The sequence below is a fragment of the Anopheles bellator genome, chromosome 1 (genome assembly GCF_943735745.2).
Source record: "Anopheles bellator chromosome 1, idAnoBellAS_SP24_06.2, whole genome shotgun sequence".
Lineage (NCBI taxonomy): Eukaryota > Metazoa > Arthropoda > Insecta > Diptera > Culicidae > Anopheles > Anopheles bellator.
Window position 1 is genome coordinate 13,995,908 of NC_071285.1, and position 23,421 is coordinate 14,019,328.

The 23,421-nt window shown below is 50.9% G+C and overlaps 1 protein-coding gene across 1 annotated transcript in view; it reads left to right on the forward strand.

The window, feature by feature from the left end:
- LOC131215078 (fat-like cadherin-related tumor suppressor homolog) overlaps positions 1-23,421 on the forward strand; it is a 74,890-nt gene that overhangs the window by 10,798 nt on the left and 40,671 nt on the right. The window contains exons 3-5 of the mRNA XM_058209454.1: positions 20,374-20,480; positions 20,556-20,763; positions 21,992-22,053. Of these exons, the coding sequence (XP_058065437.1) occupies positions 20,374-20,480; positions 20,556-20,763; positions 21,992-22,053 (377 nt within the window). The remainder of the gene's footprint in view (positions 1-20,373; positions 20,481-20,555; positions 20,764-21,991; positions 22,054-23,421) is intronic.

The window sequence follows — 23,421 nt, forward strand, 5'->3', positions numbered from 1 at the left end:
ATATTCTACCTTCTCGAATCCTTTCGACCGACGACCGGCCTGATTTGCGGCAGGTTATGCTGCGAGCGTGCACGAAATGCTTAGGCCGAGTCCTTTGTTACTGCTGCGCCGGCTGCTTATCATGAATCTCATTTTCTTGCACGCTAATTACAATCATTACTATGTAATTTATCTACTTTTTTACAACAACTTGTCGTCCTCGTCGCGAGGCAGCGGTGTCCGCCGCGGGTCCGGGTGTGGACAAAATATTTAGTCCTAGGTAGATTAGGTTCCGCACTCTCCGCACTCTCGAAAGTTCCATTTCGGTAAAAGCCAGGTCCAGGTTCAGGCGGGTGAGTTCATGGCACTCGTGGGGCTTGAAACACAACACACTTTCTGATGGTGGCGCCGCGGCGACCGTGCATTGCATTTTTACCAACCATACGTGAACTGACCGCAGCCGGTCGAGGATCACAGTTCACGGCCCACTCGGTTCTAGTTCGCCACCGGGCAATGCCGGGCTGGGGTAGGACATAAATTACATCCTCTAGCCATCTTCCCCGAGCACTTCCTCCGTCATCGTCATCATCATCGTGGTCGGGTTCGTCGCCGTCATCCACGCCAAACGGCCCCGGCCAGAGCCCATGTTGAGGTTCGGTTTCCATTGCGCGTATTTTTCTCTGTTTTATGCTCGCTCGCCGACCCCCACTGAAGCGAACATTGCACCGTGTGATGCAATGGGAACTTACTTCCTCTCCCTCTCTCTCCTCTGCCGCGACCGGGGTCGTCGTAATGGGCATTGCAATGGTGGTAATAATGCCTGCCAGGCTGCCAGGATACCAGCGCCTAGTACCGGCGGCCAACGAACGGTCACGCCGCTGTGTGCTCACTTTGTCGGAAACTGTAACTGTACCACATGCCGCGAGGTGGATAAATAATGATAGTTTTCGTGCTATAAATGTGTGTGCTATGCGCGAAACACGGGACAGGACAGGACCGCATCGGGACTCCCGGTGGTGGTGGTGGCCCTCCGGGGAGATTTGTGGCTGCACTCGCGCTCTGCTTTGGTGGCGATCGTGGGGTTTGTGTTGCGTATGAATAGAGGAGAGATTCCGACTTAAACCTCAAACGTGTTGCAATTCCTTTTTGATATTAACAAAATTCGCTCCCCATTATCCAATTGCCTTTCCGAGTGCAGTCGTCTATGTGGTGTGAAGGCCATCTATTTTTATTGTGCTCTTTATGCAGCATACCGACAGCACACAAACCTCATTGACTTCCGTGCCCCGAATGGAGTGGTTGGATATTCGACTTAAAACAAATCACTTTTTAACGAGATCACTGGTGGTTTGTGATTTTAAATCGACGAACCTTCGACGTTTTCTGATCGATGGTAACGAATGTTAAATTAAAATACCTCAAAACTATGAGCCTAATCGCACCTGTACTCAGTGCTCCATCGGTGCATGGTCACGATTCGCGCGGCCCTCAAATCGCAAACATGCAATGGGCCATATCCTCGCCCCGGAAACCGGTGGAAGCGCGACACACCACCCCAGACAGACAGTAAAGCAGGCCGAAAAGCCGAACGAAACGAATGCCCCAGCAGCGGGAGCCACAAAAAAGCGGAATTCATATCGCCGCTAATCACATTCTGCCAAAAATAAGCCTCGTAATTTGATCTAATTTATTCGTTAGCCGCGTTGGATGGGCACGAAACGGGCAGCGCGCACTGCTTTGGCCCCGGTTAATCTACATCGTCATCATCATTGCTGATTGGTGGTTGTCGTAATTTGCCAGAACTGTTTGTGTGGCTCCGCTCCGTGTGCTGCGCTCCAATCATGCGAGCTCGGAACATTGCCCCAGGAAAACCACGCTCCACTGTGTATGTGTTTTGGTGGTTACGAACCGCTTCCTGTTAGTGGAGCCCCGTAGACGTAGCCGATTGCCGAATGTCACGCGGATCTCCTTTCGCCGAAACCGATTTTTTGCCTTCTCTTCCGTGCGGTTAGCAACGTTTGTGTGTGCGGAACAAATAGACCATCAGAATCAAAGTTTCTCTTGTTGCTTCTTTCGAACATTGTTCCGTTCGATAGTTCTGATAGTTCCTCTGGCGCTCGCGCGGCGTGGATCGTTTCCCGAGACACGTGAGCCACCAGGCGGCTCCATCGGGAAGGATGCACGCCGTCGTCGTCGTCGTCGCGGTCGTCTTCCCTTTCAGGTGCGGTTCCCCGTATAAATGCGATCGAATTAGATTACACCACCAACAGGTAGGCTACCGCACCGCTTCCACCGGACTAACGGTGTACTTTTGGACTGTTATCGTTTGTCGTTCGTTAGTTGGTCATTTCTCGTCGAGGGAAAACGCAAACCCACCTGCCCGAACTGTCGAGCGTTACAAATTGAGAGTTGGCAGCCGAAATGAACAACAAGCGTATTGTGGTGCTCCCCTGGGGAAGAAGGTTAATGCGAGCTTGGCATGACATCATCAAGCAATTCGGGGCTCTGGGGCTTTCCCTGAAATCCTTCTGATTCTTCATATCTGTGGGAAGGGCTGCCCATTTTTGGATGTAACGACTCGACTCTGAGATTTTTTACCGGCGCACGTCTGAGACTGAGTTTGTTTAGCAAGTATTAAGCTGGGCACACGAGCACCACGTGAAGAAAAATTGGCATATTCATCACAAGCATGAATGTATGTCTGGCGTTGGGCTGTTGCGCACGATTCTCCCCCGAAAAGCGACAATAATGCCGATGACATCTTTCACCTGAACACGCTCGCAGAACGAAGAGGGCCCGCCGTCTGGCACGCCAACCAATTACCCTCAATCGATCGGTGATGAAGCGCATTTTTCACGACTCCGCCCCGATCCAGAGCATAATGGAGCACGGATTGTGGTGCGTTAAGCATCGAGTTTTTTGCCTGCCCTTCGTACCGGTCGCTGAACGATTTATGTCGATGAAAATCACGATGGCAGCACACGAAGCACTTCTTTGGCTCTCCAGTTTTTACTTATTCCGCCCCATCCGGCTGATCGATTCGGCCCGGGGCCCTCGCATTTTTTTGTGGTCTGTTTCTGTCCTGAGCATCGTTGGGTGCAGAGCGCAACACTTAACAGGGCCCCGTTTCCACCGTTTGCGATTCGTAAATCGCGCAATAAAATCAATAAACCACACCGATTTGGGGGGGGAGAGTTGGTATCCAGGTCAAACACTGTAACCTGAAGTAGCGATAGCTCTCAAGCCAGAATTTTTCGCACTCCAGTCGCTGACTCCCGTCGGCCACTCCAGGTTTAATGAAGCATGCACTTTGCCGCTTCAGGCTTCGATAATGCCAGCGACCATTGAATGCTCGCTCACAAATAGATGATCTTTTTCGGACTTCTTCCATGAGCAAACACGTTTTCGGTTCGGTTCCGTCTGCCCAATTTAGCTGACGCACCTTCCGTTTGGGCGTGCAACATATTTCTCGCCCAAGCAGGACCCGCGAAAAGCGTGTGAAAAAAGCGCCATGGATCCACTTTTGTATGCGGAACAAGTTTGACTTTCGACCACAAAGTTCACCTCACACGATGTGGGGAGTATATTTGGCTCGCCTGAAGAGCCGGGCCAGGGTCTGCCCGGCTACAGCTTGTTGTACGTTTTAATACCATTTGCACTCGTAACGTGATAAACTTTCGGTTTTGATTATACACGAGCTCGCGCGAGTGACCGCGCAGAAGGACTGGGCCACGAAAAAATTGCTCGAAAACTTTTCAACAATTTTAAACGCGCCCCAATTTGGATGTCGGAGTACAGGCGGGCGGGTCCAATATTAGTGGTCCCTCCATAATGGGGCCGAGATTTTTCAACCAACGCCGCCAAACGGGGCTCATCCTTCGCTACCGAAACGGTGTGTGGCGCGGCTGGGCGTACGGCTGAGAGAGGGCAAACGTCTTTCACAATTACCGTCTACGAGGACTCTCGGCGGCGGCGGCGACGGTGGTGGGCTGTTGCTTGGCCAATGACCTTGGCATTATTATTGCTCCTTGCGCGAAGCAGGGCTTGCGTGCTTATCCACTTCCGGTTCCATTGTGCCCGTACCCAACCGGAGGGAAGTATCAGGAAGTACCTTCGGGCCCGGGGCCAGGATAATGGGTATCCAACGAAATTAGCTTCGAAGTACCTGGAGGAGCCCGGCAGAGGTTCTTGGTTCATTCTTTCAGTTCTGCTCGGTAAAAAGTACGGAACTTGTTAGACGTTTCATTTTCATACACGAGCACACGTGAGAGTGTGTTCGTGGTTCGTGGCAAGTTGAATGGGGAGCAAACTTTCTTTTATTTACTCTGTTTCACCAACGCACACACCCAGGATTTTAGCACATCCCGACCCAGGCAGAGAGGTGATTGGGATTGGGAACATTCGTTTACACTTACCTTTTGCTCTCAGCCAGGACCGGGAGCCGGCTAATAAACAGCTCCATTAGCAGAACCGTTAGCCGTGTTGTGTTGTGACGGAAGGGAAGCCCTGGGTTCTGGGTCGACCCCAACAAAGTGCCAGAGTGCCAACCCATGGGCGGCTCGCACTGGTGTTTATCGTCCTTCTGTGGCGAGTGGCCTCAGGCGGCCGTTCACGTCTCTTCTCACTCAAATCACGTAGCGGATGGTCTCTAATTTCAAGTTGGCTTATCTGTTCGTTAAATTGCTATCGCCATCGCGCGCCCTCTGGTGGAGGTTTTCCTATTTGCGGAATCGGGGACCCTTAGTTTTCCCGCCCAGCACATCCCACTCGTGATGACGATCGATAATGAGAACGCTACAGTTGCGCAATGACGACAGCGTGCAGTGGGTATCAAAATATTTCTGGGGTCTCATTAGGTCCTTTCTGCGAGTGTTTTAGTGTCATACTACACAATTATGTAGTACAATACTCAACACAAATTTTAATGAAAATCTAAGCTTGGAGACAAATATAGTGGAATACGGGATGGTCATTGTTTAATCTTAAAATTGATTAAGTCTGAAAGAAGGATTCTGATTGTTGTTAAAATTAGCTTAACCACCATTGACGTTGACATTGTTCGGTGCTGAGAAAACTGTGCCCATAAAAACTTTCTTGTATCAATTATAAACTTACTTCAGATACTCATTGTTTCAAAATATTAATACTGTCCAGCACCAGTCAGCTTTAATTGTACAGAAAATAGTGACAGCCTAAAGCAGTAGTCTCGTAATCATTCACCTTTATTGGGCGCGACATTCCCTCACCGACACCGCTGGCTGGGGCCACAACCGCGGGACCTTATGTTTTTCTTCCCTTTGGCAGGATTAAAAGGATTTGGAAGTTCGGTGCCGTTGTTCGGTTGAGTTTTAATAGAAAAGTTCGCCCGGTGCTTCTGGCAACCGAGAAAGAGAGCATATTGATATCGGGTTATCTTACGGGCCGCGCAAGAAGCTTTGCCCCGTTCCGTTAACGGTACGCAGCGCCGTGCCAAAGTTGCTCGAATGGCATTAGCGATGGCTTAGCGTGACACTGTGGACAGCAATTTGCGAAATTGTTAGTTCAGTAATTAGAGAGCGCGCGGGACGACTTGGTCACGGCACTCGCTGATTGGTATTGAAGGATCCGATTGGTTTCTCTCGGCCACCGGTAATGGTGATTAAATTTTTCACTCCAACGAACCGTGGATTGTCCTTCTGAGTGTTTCTATTTTTTGCCTGATACTGTTACCACGATCACACGGAGGGACACTCCTGTAAAGAAGGCGGCACCAAAGTTAGCCACTTTCTTCATTGAAGTATCTGCAGTAACGTCGGTGTTCCTGTTTCCAAAAGTAGTGTCGGCACCACAAACATCATAATTATAGTTTAAATGACAGGAAACCAGGAATCAAGGAGAAACGGGTGCAACTTACTATCACCCAGCGACAATTATGCGACAACAAAACTGTGGAGTGCAGTAAATAAGGACGAAAAATTGGAAAACATTGCGTCGCACCGGCCGGCTCGCCTTCTTTCGTTTGCGGCTTGTTGCAGCAAAATTCTTACACAACTACCGGAACTTTTACGGCCGCTTTCCGTTGCCACACTATGTATGATGCTCATTCCGCAGAGCGCAGATTCCGGAACCCTCGGCAAGTCCGGCAAAGTTGCCCCATTCCGCAATCGGGCTCCGGGATCCTGTTTTTGTGTGTCTTTTGTCGGTGCAAAATATTCGTTCACTTTTAATCTCCCATGATTAAGGAGGTGTAAGTTTCAGCGGAACGTAACTTTGCTTGCACATTGCGTCCCCCCACGGACGAACTTTTCTGTGCCTCGAAAGAAACGGACGAGGACAAGAAGATTTTCGTCGTTGGCGCGGCTCCTTCTATTGTGTCGTCAAGAAAGCAACTTTGCCGCTACAATGTAAACAAAACGGCGAAATTGAAAGATTTACATGTTTTGCTCCGAATGCGGACCCACACAGGATTCTTCCGGTTCTGCTGGCGCAATGTGAGCACTATGTTGAACAATGCAATCCCGCCGCACGCCGGAACGCGAGCGAGAGCGACCCATGGTATCGCTAATTACGGTTCCACTTCGGGATGGTTCAGAAATGTACATTCTTAGAATGCACCCAAACTTTTTGGGGAGGAGCTGAAGTAATGTATGTTGGCGTTGGCACAAAGGCGTTGCAAAAAGGGGAAGTCTTCAACAAAATCCTATTAAAAATCTGCGCTGTATGTGTGTCCTTTTGTCGCAATCGTATTCAGAAAAACTCATATAATTGGCTTCATATTTTCCGTCACCTTCGCGGCGCTCATTAAAGTGAGGCTCTCGCCGGCATGGAACCTGAACAGAATGCCCAAAGTATTTCTAGACTCCTATTTTTTTTTGAGAAACAATAGACGGCCAGAGAGAAAGAAAGGCACGAAACTGTCGCCAAACTAACCGGAAACGAGACTTGCACATAAAGCAAAGTGTTGTCGTCCTCGTCGTCGCCGGCGTCGTCGGTGAATGCAAATGAAGCCACCACCGATTGCGTAACGTGAGGGATGGCGGAAAACGTCTACGAGCAGCACTAAAAAATGGGCTCGCGAAAGTTTGTGGCGTCCGTGAAAGAATGGCCCAAAGATTCTTCGCTTTAACACTTAAATCGGGCAACATTTGTTTCCGGCGGTCGCTAGCCGGGCTAGCTGGCTAGCAAACATGGCCGCCTAGTTTTTGACTTATTTTCATTATCAGTCTTCTCCGCTTCCTGCGTCCTGCGTCTCCTGGCGCAATGCATAAGAAAGAATGCAGGAATCGCTTCGAGCATGATAAAAAAGAGGACCGAAAGGAGCGAGAAGCGAAATTTACAATCGAAAAGCTGCTTCCTCAGCAAAGTTTCCTAAGCTGCTCCGGTGGCGTACGTCAAACTCATTTGCTCGTGATTCATTGACACTCCGCCGGGGTGCCTTCTCGCGGAGCTCCACTTTTCATCCGCCGGAGAGGATGTAAGAAACGGGATCGCCGGAACGGTGCCCGGAACAACTATCTTCATCATCGGAAAAGCCACAGAACGCGAACCACCTGCAGCCGCGGAGCTCATCCGCCTGACTTTGATTAATCATGATCGCATGCATACTTAATGCGCTAAGAAATTGCATTTGCATGCCGATGAAGGTAGCATTTCCATCACGCGGGCCCCATCGTCTCGATCTTGACCCAGATGGCTTTGACTTGATTGAGTTCCGTGTCCGAACCCGCTGATCGATTCGACGTGGGTCATCACCTTCTGCCGGTTCTCGGTCTCGGACTGACCGCTCGTAAATTCTAACGCACGGTCATTAGGCGGAGAGCGCGATGATGTAAGACGTTATCAAATCTCCGCACCCATTATAATGTCAACCAAAGCGCAACGGCGGGCTCAAATCGCGAGCGGATCCGGATTTGTGTCCGGTGCAAAGTGTCACCCAGGTTGTGGGAGGTTGATTTATGCACTATGCCGGCGTGAGCAGCGGGCAGGAGATTTATGCGCGCCCGGTACGCCGCGCACCGGTGCTGGACGGATTATGATTTGATTGTTGACAGCCCCAAAAGGGGGTTGCGCCAATCGGGGACTGTTGATGTGCTAGGCGCACCAGCGATTGCTGACCCCTTTTGACGAATGGCGATTGTTTCGCTGTTTAATGTTGTTTACGAATAAAACTAACCGATAATGCACTGGGCGCTGTAGTTGAATTACATTCCCTCTAGTTGTGTCTCGCACTCTCTCTTTCTCGTTTCGGCCTTTTGCTGCCGTTCGGTGAGAAATTTATCACTTTCTTTAAAGTTCCATTAAATGCTCGGAATTTCTTCTTCATGTTTACAGTTATTCAACCTTTAAGCCAAACACATCGCATCAATGCAGTGTCGGGGCCGATAAAAGGGGCTCGACATAAGCGACGGCCTTAAATCGAAATTGATCTATCGATTTTCTTCATCTCCCTTCATTCCCGGACCAGGAACCGGGAGAAAACTCCTGGGGAACACATTCCTTTATGCGCTCGTAAAACAACACTTTAGCGTCACTCGCCACAGAGCGGCCTCCGGGGCTTCCACCTTTTATAAATATCCCAACACCACCACGCCGATGGTTTCCTACAACACCTTCGGTCGCTCTCGAATGGTTCCGCCGCCGATCTGCTGAAACCTAAAGGAGACGGATAGAAGGGCGTAATGGCCTTGCCACAGGGACGACAAAGTTTATTTGAAGAAATCCAGCCACACAAGGCCAACGGCGGGGAGAGAGAGAGAGAGAGAGTGAGGCGTGCATTTATGCTGCATGTTGTGTACCCTCGAGGGCGCCCTCCGGTACATGCACGCTCATTAGTCGGGCGGGAACCGATCGGGACCAACACCTTTGCAGCGCAGACCCTCGAGAATGTTATTATTTTAGGGGAAGAAAGGTACGGCCCACACACCAACAGCCGGCACGGCACGCACGGGAACCAATACCAATGCACCGCGTCAGCATCCAGACGCACTGCACTTCGAGTGCATTTTGTACCCTGCTTTAGGGTAGAAACTTCTTCCAAACTCTTGGAAGCTGCTGGGCGACCCGCGTTGCCCGACAGAGAGGCGATCGTGAGAAGTGCCGTAGAGGTGTTTTGTTGTACAGCAAAAGGATAAAAGTGGCAATTAGACTCTCGTGGGCTCTTACCCTAACGTTTTTGCAGACCCATTCAAGGTCTTAGGTCGATCGATCGGTAACCGTCGAGCTGTTCTTGGGTTGCAGTTCGACACGAAACGGAACTGGTATCGTAGAACTGGACTCTCTCGGGCTACAACCACCACCCGAAACCACTCCGGTCGGTGTGCCACGATGACGTTGACGTGACGCTCCACCCCAAGTCAAACCGATCAGTCCAAAGTTTCTGTGGCAAGTTTTGGCCATAAAACCACAATTTGCAGAATGCGCAGCCCAGCATGTGCCGCTGGCTCGGGTCGGCAGCAACGGCGAAAATTCCTTCCGTGCTAAAGTTTTAATCTCCCAAACCTCTGACCCACTGGCCGACCGGCTCGGCCTGCCGGCTAGCCTGCTGACACCTATCATCGGGCTTGATCCAGTTCCGGCCAGGAAAGTACTGCAGAGCGCAATCACGGGGGCCTCCGCCGGTGATCCGTGCTGTGGTCGACGGACGGGAGCAGGACGAGAAAAAAGTTTCTTGCGCGATACTCCAACGGTCGGACATTCTCCAGGTTCTCTCTCCCTGTAATCCGCTTCTTGCCGGGCTGTGGTGTTCCAGGTTTTTTTCCCCTTCCACTGGCTCTGACGGTGTCACCGGCACTTTTGGGAAGTGGATCGAGAAAAACCGACACAGAAAATGTTGGTGAGAAAATGCAATAAAGCTTTCTCTTCGTACGCGGCGAGCGAGCGACCGACCGCAGCTCGGCGGCGCACAGAACAGCGACAGGGTTTGTTGGTGGTGACAGTAACAGGAGCAGTCAGCTGCAGCAGTGGCCACCCCTGGTTTTTTTCCTGCGTCGCGACACCCGGGTGTTTATAGGGATTTGGCTGCACATTGGCCGCTAGATGGCGCTGTTGCACTGTGTTCCTTGTTTTTCCGGTCCACCGGCCACTTTGATGGCGCTTGATGAGGCGATTTTGTAGCGAAGAATAAGTTTTCTTTGCTCTTCGTTTTTTTCCTCCCCAGCGGACTCTTGTTTCTATTTTGTCTCACTCATACACTCTATCGCGTCAGCCCCTTGTCCGCGGATCCTGCTGCGGACGCGAGCTGGAAAACCGGAGGATGATTAATCCTTTCGGTGCTGCCGAATCTCCGCTTGGTTTCAATTAAAACTTTATCCTTTCGCCGAGTGCCTGACAGTAGAGCCCCCGTCGTGGTGGTTCCTCTTTTTACAGCAAATAATTAACTCGCGCGCCCGCGGTATATTGAATCCTGGAACCCGGGGTGTGCTATCTTTGCCTAAAAGAATTAATAAGCTTCTCCCGCGGGATGACGAAGGATCCCGAGATAGGGTTTCGCAGTCGGAGGCGGAGGCCGAAAAAATAGTTGCCCAACAATGCAGTTGGCTATTTAAAGTTTTGTCACTGTCAGGACCGCTCCCTCTCTCTCTCTCTGGCTGGCTGTTTAATCCGCTGCAGGTTGTTTCGCTATGGCCACGATGGCATCCCGTGTCGCCATCGAAAGTTTTTGCTCGTTCTGTGCTGCCCCCGGATCAGAACAGGTCCAACGCGACGACGAATGGGTTATACTTTTGGTGCTCTCTAATCCGCGGTTCGTGGTGAATTGTCAGCGCAGGATTAGAGGGCCCCTTGCTGTAACGCGCTGACGCTGGTGCTGACTCATCTTAGTTTTACGTATGACCCCGTGGGTTCCTTTTTTTAAGGCGCGTCCCCCCACCGCTTGTCATGTCTGTCTCCGTGGGCTTAGTGCGTTTCGTCACGCCGCCACCGGTCGCGTCGGTGATCTTGGCAGGCACTCCGAAAAGCCCGTGTCACCGCGGGTTCCGTGGTTCTCGGTGACAGTTCCGCGAAAAATCCACGCCACGGCTGGTGACAGATGGACAAACTGCGAACGGAAGGAAGGACGTTAGGCCCCTGGAATGGACACTTCCCGGAGTGAGAAGATACATTCGACAGTCGTCGCCGAGGAGCCTTATTATCCTTGCTCGACGAAATAAGCCATGATGCCTGCGCGGGCCGCGCGTTAAGTACCGGGCACCACCGGGCGTTACTGCATAACACTCGGTAATACTCTGCGGTTTCCGGCGTTCCGGTGTTCCGGTGCGACCGCTCTCTCTCTCGGGAGATCCATCCGAAAAAGGGTTCCGGAACCCCGGCGGGGGTCGTCGTTGTCGCACGAATGACGGGTCGGTCGGTTCTTCCGGGAGGTCCTCGCGCTGGCTGATGTCCAATGTATGCAAATCCATTTGGAAGGATTATTCCCCACGGTGACGGTGCCAGCCAGCCAGCCAACCTGCGCCATCTAGCGGCCGACGGTCGACAGCACCGGCCGGGCCGGAGATTTGCGCAACGGAAATCAGTCCGTTTACATCCGGATGAGGCTGATGATGATGCTGATACCGACGGTAGGCCGGCGCAGGCGTCCCGTGTGCCGAAAACCGTGGACCCCGTAAGGTAGGCACAAACCTTTCTGGCCCACTGGGGGAGGTCACGGATATTCGTGGCCCACCGGAGTGAGCGGCCCGATAAGCGACAAAGCGAAAGCCCTTTTTTCCATTATTCATTCGCACACCGGTGATGCGCGGGCGCTACGTCCTGCGACGTCCCTTGAAGGTCTCCCAAGGGACACAGCGCCATGAGCGCCGGTGAGCCGATTTTGCAAGTGACATCCCGTGTGGGCACCGGTGGCGCTCGGTGATGTGATGTCGGTTTCTCGGGGAACTCCCATCAAATTCACCCCTCGCGAATGGGGCTCCTTCCGGGAGGTGCCGTACGTGTGATTCCGTTGGCCACCGGCAGATGGCCTTCGACGCATGAACAGGGCCGGGCAACACACGATTCATAGCCTCGCAAAACGTGGTTTTATGTAGCGTTTAATAAATTACAAGCAGATAAGTGATATCTGAATTGAATTATGGAGCGCGCGGTACTTCCGTCGTGATGCATAAATTTAGGCGAAGAATGTCGCCCATTTTTTATGAGAAAGTCTACAGGAAGCGTCTGTGCGGAGTCTGTGCCTAAGAAACGGGCTTGTGGTTGATGATTTACATATTTACCACAACATACATGGGCGCCTCTTTAACGTGGAGTTCACCTCTGCGGTTGGGAGCCATGTTTTATACGTATCCCAACGCCGTCGTCGTCGTCGTCGTTCCCATTGTTGGGCCCTTATCGTCTGCCACGTTTCCGGGGGCATCGTATTTTATTGATTCCCAACGATGCCACCGTCCTAGGGCAAATTTTATCAGGCTGCTCCCATAAGGGTTAGACCGTTCCTGGGGCATTCTGATGAACCCCTGCTCTAGAAATGGTGGTTCCAGGGATGTGTCACAATCTGTGGCTTAGCGTCGAGCAGAGGCTCCACCGGAGAGACCACAAAAGGCGAAACGAATGTCAACCAACATCCGAAAGCCGGTCGGTTTGGAGCTTTACAAGTCACGGTGTCATCTGAAGCGAATCCCGGAGCCCAGGAGCGTTCGGATTGAAATCTGAAATCTTTTGAAGCTCACCCGGGGAGACTGTCATTCTAATTGCAACGCTGTGACTTCCGCTTTCCCGGAGAAAAGTCACCTTCATATTCATACGCTCCGATTCTGGCATCCGGACGGCCGGTGCCGCAAACCTGTGACAAGCCGCATTAGGCAATCCCCGGACGGACCCCAGAACCGTAACCATTCTTTTGTCGGACGACAGGGACAAGCCCTTCACTTTGTCCTTTAGGCCAATGCACAAAACATGCATCAATAATTCCTCGATGATGCCGGATGACGAATCGGACGCTGCTGCTGTGTGGTATGTTGTGGTTAACGGTGGACGTTCGGATGTCCCGGAGAATGTGGCACCATTCAAAATGCACGCCGAACGAGGACGCCTGTTGTGTCTTCTGGAGCCATTCACCATACGAGTGATCCAATCGAACCGAGCAAATTATTGTACAGTGACCGAGGATCCCAGTCTGGGGAACGCGAATTTCTGGGAGGCATCCTTCATCCGGGCGTGATGTTGCCGCCCTTCAACTGGCATCAATGGGGCCAACATGAAACATTTTTCCGATCCCGCTGTATCGAGCATGATCAATAGGGGCCACGAAAACCGTTCCGAGGATTGTAGGCCACTGAAAAGTAAATTTCGTACATCCATTCTTCCGGAAGCTCGCCGGATCGGTGAAATTATTTAAATCGCAAGTTTCCCGCTCAGCGCTTCTGAGCCACTTAATACTTGATGAAAGCTCAACAATCAACAATCTCACCAAAATTGTGTCCAATAGGTTCGCCTCAACAATCAACAGCTTCAACACGAAACAAGCGTGTTTCGTTCGTTTGCAAGTTGGGCAAATTATGTGTAACTCGTGGTGCTCTCGTAGCTGGTAGCAAATACAAATCCGTAATACGATTGGCAGCCTTTGGCCCAACATCAAATACCCGTCGATGGTATCTGACGGTGCGGAATCCCATCCGAAGAGCCCTGTTCACAAACAACAACACCGAAATGTTTTCGCAGCACCAGCAGCAACCTCAATCAATTTGAAAATCACGTACCGAGCTGCATCTAATTTACAACATTTCTGGTGCGGGCCAAGATGTGATGGTAGCCGGCGCGCATCCGTGCGCATCGCACCGGAAGATGCCCGAGATGCATTCCGAAACGCAACCGGTAACAGGAACGGCCCTTCCTGCCGGGTGTTTCCGGGAGACGAAAGCGGAAAAGCCGCGCGAGCCGCGAGCTATAAACAACCGGTCGCACCGTGGTTAAATGCAACAAATCCTTTGGGTTCGATTAGCCACCGTGCGCAATTCTGATGTGGCCGGTCTTCCCAGACGCTGCCGTCCGTGGGATAAGTCCGAGGAAAATCAACCGGGAGCCCGTTCGTGGGTCGACGCACCAGTGACCGCCGCGGAAGGCTTAATCCTTTCGCACATAAACATATACACACGCAGAACGTTGGCTGGACGGCTTCCGGCTGTGTAGATTGTGAGACAAAATTTTAATTAAATTTATCACATTCCAGCCGAGCGGCGTGGAAGCGTCTTCTGTAGCGTTTGTTTGCATTTCAACGAGCTCGCTCGCTCCCTGGTGTCCGTCGCTCGATTAGCCCGAAGACAGGACCGGAGCTCGAAGACGGTGATGTGGCTACGACTTCCCGAGAACTGGCCCCCGGACGCTACGCCCGGATGTACGGCCGGACGATAATAAATCGTCGTGTCCTTGCCCGGGGAAGGCACTTCCCTGGGCGCGTCGAACGCCCGGAAGTAGCATCATGCTCACCGGTACACGCATTGTGTGTCCTGGGCGCGATTGGGTATGCCGTGGAGCAAAGTAATTCATCCGTAATGCTCCTGCGGGAACCCCCGTAGGTTCTGCCGTAAGACGAGCAATCACTGTGGGTCCCTGGAAGCCGAGACGATTTATCCTTGGCACCTTCGCTTAGCAGGTCGATCGAGATGATTAAGTTAATTTGGATTGCGACTGAGGTTGCCGATTCCACCACGCACACAGTCAAAGCGTTTGCTGGATTGGCAGTCGCTCGGCATTGACTGCGGCTGTAAGTTATAACTGTCTAACGATGATTCATCGTCCTGGGCCATTTTATTAGCATTTTTTGTACGGCCATTGATTGAATAACCTTGCAAGCTTAAATTTCGTCATCAAAATCCCCCGGAAATTTTGCTCAAATTTGGCATTTCACTCACTCTTTCAAAATCGACCCTTTCAACAAGAAATATGACGAAACAAACAAAAGAACATAAAATGAGTGGAAAAAATAATCTTAAAATTCTAATTCGGAACCAACATCAAATGATGGCGAATACAACTGAGAGACTGTTGCTTCACAGCGGAACACAAACAAGAAAATCAAACATCTCGATTCAGAACTTCACAAAGCTTTGCTTTGCAATGGTTGAGTAATTCCGTTTTTGAAACATCGGCCAATATTTGATCTTTGCTTGAATTTATTAATTCCGTCGCTCGGCGCTGGCTCGGCCTTCAACAATGCGCGACAAAAGGAAATTGCGCTGCACACATACACGCAGGCACACACAGGACCATCCCCAGAGCCGTGGGGGGGGGACACAAGTAAACACCTATATCCTTTCGACGAGCCTCAGACGCTTTCCGGAAAGGCGTCATTTGTTATCAAGAAGTCGCCTCCGTTTGTTCCGTGCTCCGCGAAGCCATTTTGTTTTATTTCGCTCCCACTTTCTCTGCATCTTCTTCTTCCATTTTCCAGTTGTTTATAATACGTTCTTTTCTTCCGGCACACCAGTTCCGGTTCTTACGGGCACGTGCCCGCGCGCGTCTCACTGTGTGGCTCTTGTAACGTTTTAGCACCAGCCACACGAGGACCTTCATTGTTGCTGTCCTGTGAGCGAATGTATGTGAGTGTGCGTATTTTTCTTTATCACGGCACAGCCCAGCACGTTACGCGCCATAAATGTCCCGGTGGTGGCGAACGGTGTTGTGGTTTTCTTGTGTCTCCCTTTGCCATGCCGCAGGACGCAGGGCCCCAAGTGTTTGCCCGGGAAGGAAATGTGGAAACTTTTGTTTAAGTCCTTCCCCATTTTTTATCTTCTCCTTCCGTCCCTCGCCCGCGCACAGACGCATGCATCGCCACCGCGATGTCTGCTTCATCGTCCGCCGTGTTTTTGCGTGAAACGGAACGCGCCCAAGATGGCCCAAGAAGACGACGACGACGAGAGCATTACGAAACGTTCCCGGCCGGCGCCACAATTTAACCGATGGAACCGATGTCATTGTTGCTATTGTGTCTCTGTGTGTGCGACGGGGGTGGTCATGTTCCGTCTTTCCGGCTGCCCGGAATGCTGATGCTCGGTGCAGTTGCAACAGAACCCTAGCAGACGACGGCGGTGGATGCGTTTCGCGACAGTTTATTTTCTCATGTTCCGTGTTTGAGTTTTTATTTATTGTTTTAGTTTTTTATGCCGTTGTTGGGGCTGCATATTTTTCTTTTTCTTTTTTTTGTTCGCCCACCGCCTCATTGTGGAGTCTTTGAAAGAAGCATGAAGCAGATGATGTATGGGCCGAACGTGAAACTCAAACGGCGCGCCACTGTCACGCGCCCACAGGACTCAAAGAGCGAAGGCACTTTAGCGGGGGACATTCATGTTGCCGGAGGTTATAATTTAAATCTACGTGGTATAAAATATGTTGGCAGCCACTGCTGCTGTGAAGGGAAGGCTTCTGTGACTGCCATCTCAACCCCGTCAGATCTCACTTGGTGATCATTTTGACTGACAGTCAAAATTGAATTCCTTCGCTCGCAGGATTTTTAAGGTCTTTTAAATAAATCTTTTTAAAACTTTTACCATTCTTATATTCAAGTAGTAAAAAAAAATCGACACATTGTGAGTGCATTTTTTGCCTAGTTCATAAATCGGCATACATTGGCTAACCCAGTCCCAAATCGCTTCGTTCAAGTTTCCCCTCAGCTCCCTCGGCAATCAACTGCGCAACTCGCGATACTTCCCTTGTTTATGACCTCTCGCAACAGCTGCTAATAGTATTGCCCGGCCCATACCGCCTTTGAAATCAACCCCGTGGCAACATTATTTTCACCGACAGACAGCATTTTCCCACTTCCCGCCGGTAATTAACACATTTTACTGCCGATCGGTGCGGTGTGCCCGTGGATTGCAGCGCTCTTCCTTCCATTAAACCGTCAGCAAAGAGATCGGAAAATTTATCACCTCGTATACGTTGGTGGGTGTATGGGATTTCGAACCATTTCCCCTAATTCCCCGATGCCCGTAACCTGGGGAAGCTTGGGAAAACTTTCGTCATCTTCCGGTGGGGTGGATTGGTGAGCCTCGTTTGATGAGAGCCAAATACGCCTAATTTATTTACACCACCCCCAGTGCTGGAGATGGGAAAAGGCGAGCGAGAGAAAGAGAGGGAGAGACTGAAAATCGTCGATCTGTTTTCCATCATTGCTCGTGTTACGTGAGTTTTCCGACCGTTCCGACAACCGAAGTGTCGGAAAAATGTGCTAGAGGCCAACGTTATCGATTTCACTCCGGCCCGGCTTTAAGCGCGCGCTCCAGAGAAGAAGAGAAGCGAGGCAACAAATAATGGCCAATTGCTCCAGCCCCGCCACTTTCTAGCACTTGACCTGTTTCCGGGCGGGCGGCAATGATGCTCTGGCGTCGGATTCGTCGGATTCCGGCCACTCCGGTTCGCTTGCGGCCGACATTCGAAGAGATCATAAAATGCGCATTAAAAGGGAAAACTTACTTTAATTTAATTAGGTGCGAGAGACACCTCCAGCAATCGGTGGGAACCGGGCGCCCCACGCAGTGCGAAGTGGTGCCCTTGTTCCTCCGTGGTGATTGATGCTGCTCCCGGGTCCCCCTCCACTCCAGGGATCGCGTTTCGCTCGCTGCGAGGCATGTAAATTGGAGCACATATTCACCCAGCGCGTCCCGCGCCATCATACGAGATTCGGGTTCGGTTTTAATTGATTTCATTTGTACCGGGAAATTGCCAAACTCCCCCCGACGCCCACGGTTCTGTTTAATTTCCATTAGCTTCAACTTGAAACGGTGAATCTCCGAAGACGCTAGCCGCGATTGGGGCCGGCGCGTGGCCCTCCTTTGGTTGCGACAGACAGTATTCCCGCGGGCAGGGAATTTGGGAACCGTGTTCCGATATCTTCGACACGATTTTCCCCGACAACACCGCAGCTCGACGAAAGTTGTCCAATTGCCCGTGGGTGGGTTGCGCTAATTTTGCGCTCATTCAGACTCGACTCGAGCAGCAGCGCGTGCTGGCGCCGTACTTTACCGCCCTTTCGCTAACTGACGTCGAGATTATTTTGCCAAATTTTCCAATTCGACCAATTTCGGCAACGTTTGCCCGAGAAACGGAGGGGGCTGCAAGTGTTTGCCCAAATTGCCAAGCTGTGTGGGGTTGGTTGATGCTCACCACAAATTGACGCAAAAAGTCACCAGCTCTTGGAGTTTTCAACATTGAGCGGCGAGTTTTTATCCTCCTCAATGACCTCAATGACCTTTGCGGCGGGAAGTTCGCCCGTCCATCTCTCGAAACGGCTGGCATTCGTCGAAGCTGCTGTACATCCTTCAAAAGTTTCCGATACGAACCGAAAACGCCTATAGCTGCAATGCGAACCGTGAACGGAAGATTTGTTTGTGTCCAACGTCCGCAGTATCATGCGCAGTGTGGCAGAAATTCCTCCAAGAAAAGGCTCTACTAGCACTTTTACAGTTCAGCAGTTTTATCACAGAAACCTCGGTTTGCTACGTCACGGCGGCTTAAAGAACTTCATAGTCTGACGGAACGATAACTTCTCATTCCCATTGCCTTATAGTTGTCCCCTGTGGTCAGCGGCAGTGGAAAACGCACACATGGTGGGTGGCGATGTTTTCCTCGACCGAACGTCAAACGTCAACGCCTCCGACTGTGACTGCGACCTTCGCATCTGTCAATCTCGTTTCGCTTGTCCGAAAACACGTCCTACACGTCGCTCGTCCAGTTCCCAAGTCCGTCCAGGGATCGAGAAGACGCGTCGAGGTCAGCACGTAACCAGATACCAGTGCCGTCTAGGGACCTTCTGCCCACCTTATGGGCCCATTGTTTCTCGTGTCCCTTATCGCGCCAGTGTGGTCGGTTGTTACACTAAAGTTGGGATTTTTATTTTCCTGCGCAATGACGGCGCGTAACTTTTCTCCGGCCCGGACCAAGACCGGTGGCCAACTCTGACAAGTCCCGCACGTCGTCGGTGACCATCGTCTCGGCTTCCCTCTTATTATCATTATCGTTTTCGGTGAAGCGAGGATTTTCCTTTCGACGTTGAACGCGGTTCACGACGTGGTTTTTTACTTCTCCGGTCTTCGGAAGTCGTGGCGCTTATTGTAATCACGCTAATCCCCGAAAATTCCCAGGACCAAACGTAGGGGACACGGTTCAACGGTGTTACCAGAGGATGACATTCGTCGTGTGGCCCGACCCAGACGAGCTTGCAGGAAAAAGTCGCATTCTAGCGATCCTGGCTTCGAACAAAACGATTATGCTTGCCTCCATTTGTCTCGGGTCTTTTTCGGTTTTTTTTTGTGGCCGGTTTCCTTCAGCTGTTTGCATCTTCAAGGGGCACGGCGCGAGTTTTTGATAAAGCCTTATAATGTCCAAAGGAAGCGGAAAGACCCGACCCGACAGACAGGTGCCAGATGAGGTGGTAAGAAAATAATAGAAAGGCCGCATGCCAACCGCGCGACGGTCGGTCGGTGCGTTTCTATGGCAGTGTTTTAAAAAGGGAATTATATTGTGGCTTGCGCCGACGACGAGCAAAACGGTAGCAAATGATTACAAAGATGTATTTCGTCCTTCGCGCGCACCGATGGAAGCTGGTCCCGTGAGACCGTCGCCGAGATGTGGACGAGATTTAATGAGCACTTTTACTGTACGGGCCAACTTTTCTCGGTCGTGGGCTCACTCCGGACCTGGGCTGGCGCATTAAAAGCTTCACGGTTTGCTGCAGATCGTCGTTAAAAAATGGATAAAAAACATTGGGCGGTTTAGGGTCTCGCCGCGGTCGGTCGGAGAGGCCACGGCCGGTCGCAATTTTTTGATGGCCGTAGATCATCATTTCTTAGCAGAAGAAATTTGTGGGCAACTTAATGGTGCTGCAAGTGATGATGGTAATTTTATTGTAACGTCCCCGAGAGCGCGGCGACGGCGGAAAGGATCCTTTGATAGGGCGGACGCCCAGCTATAGCGTGGCTCGCGTGGTTGAGCGGAATTCATCTGGAAGCTGAAGGATAGCGAAAAAAAAGCGAGACGGGGCCAATACACTGGACTGGTTTGAGCATATTTTTATTGTGTTTTTTCGCGCTTTAATGATTTATACAACGACCACCGTTTTATTAGATTACATGAACGGTTTATGGTGTGGTAAATGATTTTGCAATAGAGACGAGCCATTTGCGGGTTGTTAGAGTTCCTTTTTTTCTTTGCTTTCTGAAAAACTTTCTGTGAAAAATAATTTTATTATTGGCTTCTGTGAACTCATCATAATTGTTTTTCAATCTGCATATCAAATGTAACTTGCTAGAAATCCTTCGCAATCTATTCCGCTTTGATTAAACTTCCCTGGACCATCAATTATCGGTCCGAATTCAATTGACTGTTTCACAAGAATTGATGTGGCTGTTGACTCACTCGTAACGACCACTTACGTTAATTTTAGATTTAGCCTACAGCGCCAATAACAGTCATTCTCATGTTTCTTTCCAGGAACCATACGCACAATGGCAACGCTGGATCTGGAATCAAAGCCCAGCTACTGGCTAACCGTTTGCGCCCAGGATCAGGCCAGCGTTCCGCTGCATTCCTGCGTACAGGTGAGAGTTCAAAGCAGCGCAAAAACGAAGTATCTTGCTAACCGTAAGAGGAACATTTCCGTTCAATCATTTCAGGTGTACATCGAAGTGCAGAACGAAAACGACAACGTACCGCTAACGGAGGACGCCGTCTACTATCCGTCGGTGCAGGAAGGTAGTCCGGCGGGCGTCAAAGTCCTGCAGCTGGTGGCCGAAGACCGTGATATTGATCCGCTGCAGCAGATTTCCTATCGCATCACGTCCGGCAATCCGGAAGGTTACTTTGCCATCAACGGCACCAGCGGTAAGCGAACGTTCTCGGCACGGAAGTCACGATGGACGACGACGGACTTAGTTGGCGAGGAAATTTACGGCCAGTCGGTTTTAATTACCGTCCCACGGCACCGGGCGACCGTTACTCGAGCGATGCAAAGAGATGCATTTTTAAAATTCAATTATCGTCCCATAAAAGTCACCGGGGGAATGCGCTCGAAATATTGATCGACACTGCTGGGTTCCGGTTCACCCGGTGCACGGCTCGAACCCAGTTGTCTTACGGAAGCCTCCGCGCAACAATCGATTTCGATGAAGACGTTATCTGCTGGCCTTCGAAAAGGCAAACAGAAGAACCCCAAACGGAACGACGGAAGAACCGAAAGGTTGAGGTTAATTGCAAGGGAAGGCTCCGTTACGTCCTTGTGCATCGAACGGCACCGTAAAGGTGCTTCCAGCCACTTCAAGGACCCGTCTGGCTAGTGGTGGGCCGGCGAGAGCGAGAATCCATCAACTGGCGTTTTGCACTGTGGTTAACAAGCACTACGCCGGGATCCTTGCGCTACTCTGCCCAAGGAATGAAGCGGAATCGGTTCAGTCGACCGGTGTTACGGTCGATTGATCGTTACACGCTCCAACCCACGGAACCCTGGTCCCGAGCAGGATCCTTTCCACCTTCTCCGGTGTAGAAGGTACTGCTTCATTCGCTGGGATTTTTTTCTCGTTAAAAGTCTTTGATTAAATCCCTCCGTGCTTAGGGGCGAGTGGTTCTTTCGGTCTGCACCTGGACGCCGATCGGTTTCGAAAGCAAACGAACGAAGAAAGGGCGGGCAGCTGTGGAAAAATTCGTACCGAAATGGCTTCGGAACGGAAGTCCGACCGCCCTGCCCGGTATGCTCGGACATTTCGATGCTCTGGAGCCTAGTAAGTGCAACCCCTAAAGGGGCCCAAATCCGAAGACTAACTTCGATCACACCGGCTATATTGCATTGCAAATGGGATGGAAATGAAACTAAAACCGAAGGCGCGTCCCACGCCGCGCACCGTTGGACGATGAATTATTTATTTTTTTCCCCCGCCGACGGCCGTCGATGAAGTCGGGTTTTCCAGATGGAAATCTAGTTGTGCCCGGTTGCCGTTTTTATTTTCAGAGCACTTCGACCGTAACGTTCCGATGGCCAGCGAAGCACAAAATAAATATCCGACACACTATGCACACCTTTTTTGTGCTAAAACTCTTCGCTTTCGTATCGTTCCAGGATTGATTACAACCACCGCCCGGAAGCTGGACCGTGAAAATCAACCGGAGCACATACTCGAGGTAAGCGCAAACGGCAGAACTTACGTTCGTGGAAGTGTTCGAAAAAATCTCACCCAAAACCGGATCCTCGATGGTATAGCGAAGAAGTAAACATACGTCTGTGGCTAAAAAATAACGGGAGCCAGTTGTCTTCGGTTATCGTGGCTTGGTAGTTAAGATAGAAGCCGAAACGAAAAATGTGTTGGAAGCTTTTCCTAAAACGAACTTAGACATAGATTTTGTTGCAAAGGTTGTGGATTATTTTAAAGGTAGTGGCATAGATTTAGATTTTATTTAAAAGACTTTATAAATTGTTATTAGCGAATTCCCGATTCTTTTTGGCCACACTAGTACCACTCGGAATCTCGGAAGGTATATTCAGGATAGAGCTGCGTCGGGAAAGTCCCGTGCTTTGCCGATTTCAGACAAGGAAATCGCACCGATCCTTAACATATTCGCATTTGCCCCGGCGAGCTCGAGCGGATCGGCGGAACGAAAGTTCTTCATCATCATTATCCTTACCAAGCGGCGCGTCGACGCTTTGATGGTGCTACCGGAGCCCCGGGACTGCCATGAATCGTCGCCGTCGTCGTCTTCGTACACACTTCATTGGAATTCATTAATCGCTTCTGATGACTAAATTAAAATTAAGTTCGCCTCGGTAGCAACGGTATGAAGATTAATTAACTTCCTGCGGGGCCGGCCGGCCCCTTCCGGCCATGGAAACCGTTTTTCTTTTTTTTTTAGTTCTGCTTTTCATTGAGAAACACCAAACCTCCTGCGGTGCCGGTGCCAGCAGAAATGTGGCGAGAAAATATGTCCCACGCCAGCGTAGAGTGGCTTTCGTGGAAACCGACGAAAATATTCCATTACGCTATTTTCCACTCATTTGCTCTTAAAACAGGCACATATTTAATAAACGACCGGTGCGAGGCTCGCTGGCTAATGGAGTCCCATTATTTTGGGGGACCTATCGTTAATTTTGCACAACATTCGCGCAAACCTCTTTTCTTGAGAAGCCAACCAACACGTTCCTTTCGAAATCGTCCACTCCCCGATTTGCCTCGTAACCGGTGGGCCTCACGAAACAAAACAACAGTGTGAAAAGGATGCGCCTTGTGCGAACGATACTGGCGCGCTCGACACGCCGCCGGTGCGCTCTTTTAATGATCTCGTCACCGTCACTCGGCCTGGCGGCCGACCGTGGCGTGGCAGCAGCGTTGTCCTGCGGTTGACGGCGCAACAAAGAAGCCTGCACGGCCCACCACCGGCACCAGCATAATGTTCCCGAATAATCCGCCATCAGTCAAACGGCCGGCGATGGTCCTTCGCACGCTACGCGAATGACACCGAGGCCGAGATGTTCTGATTTGCACGCCCAGTGGGCTG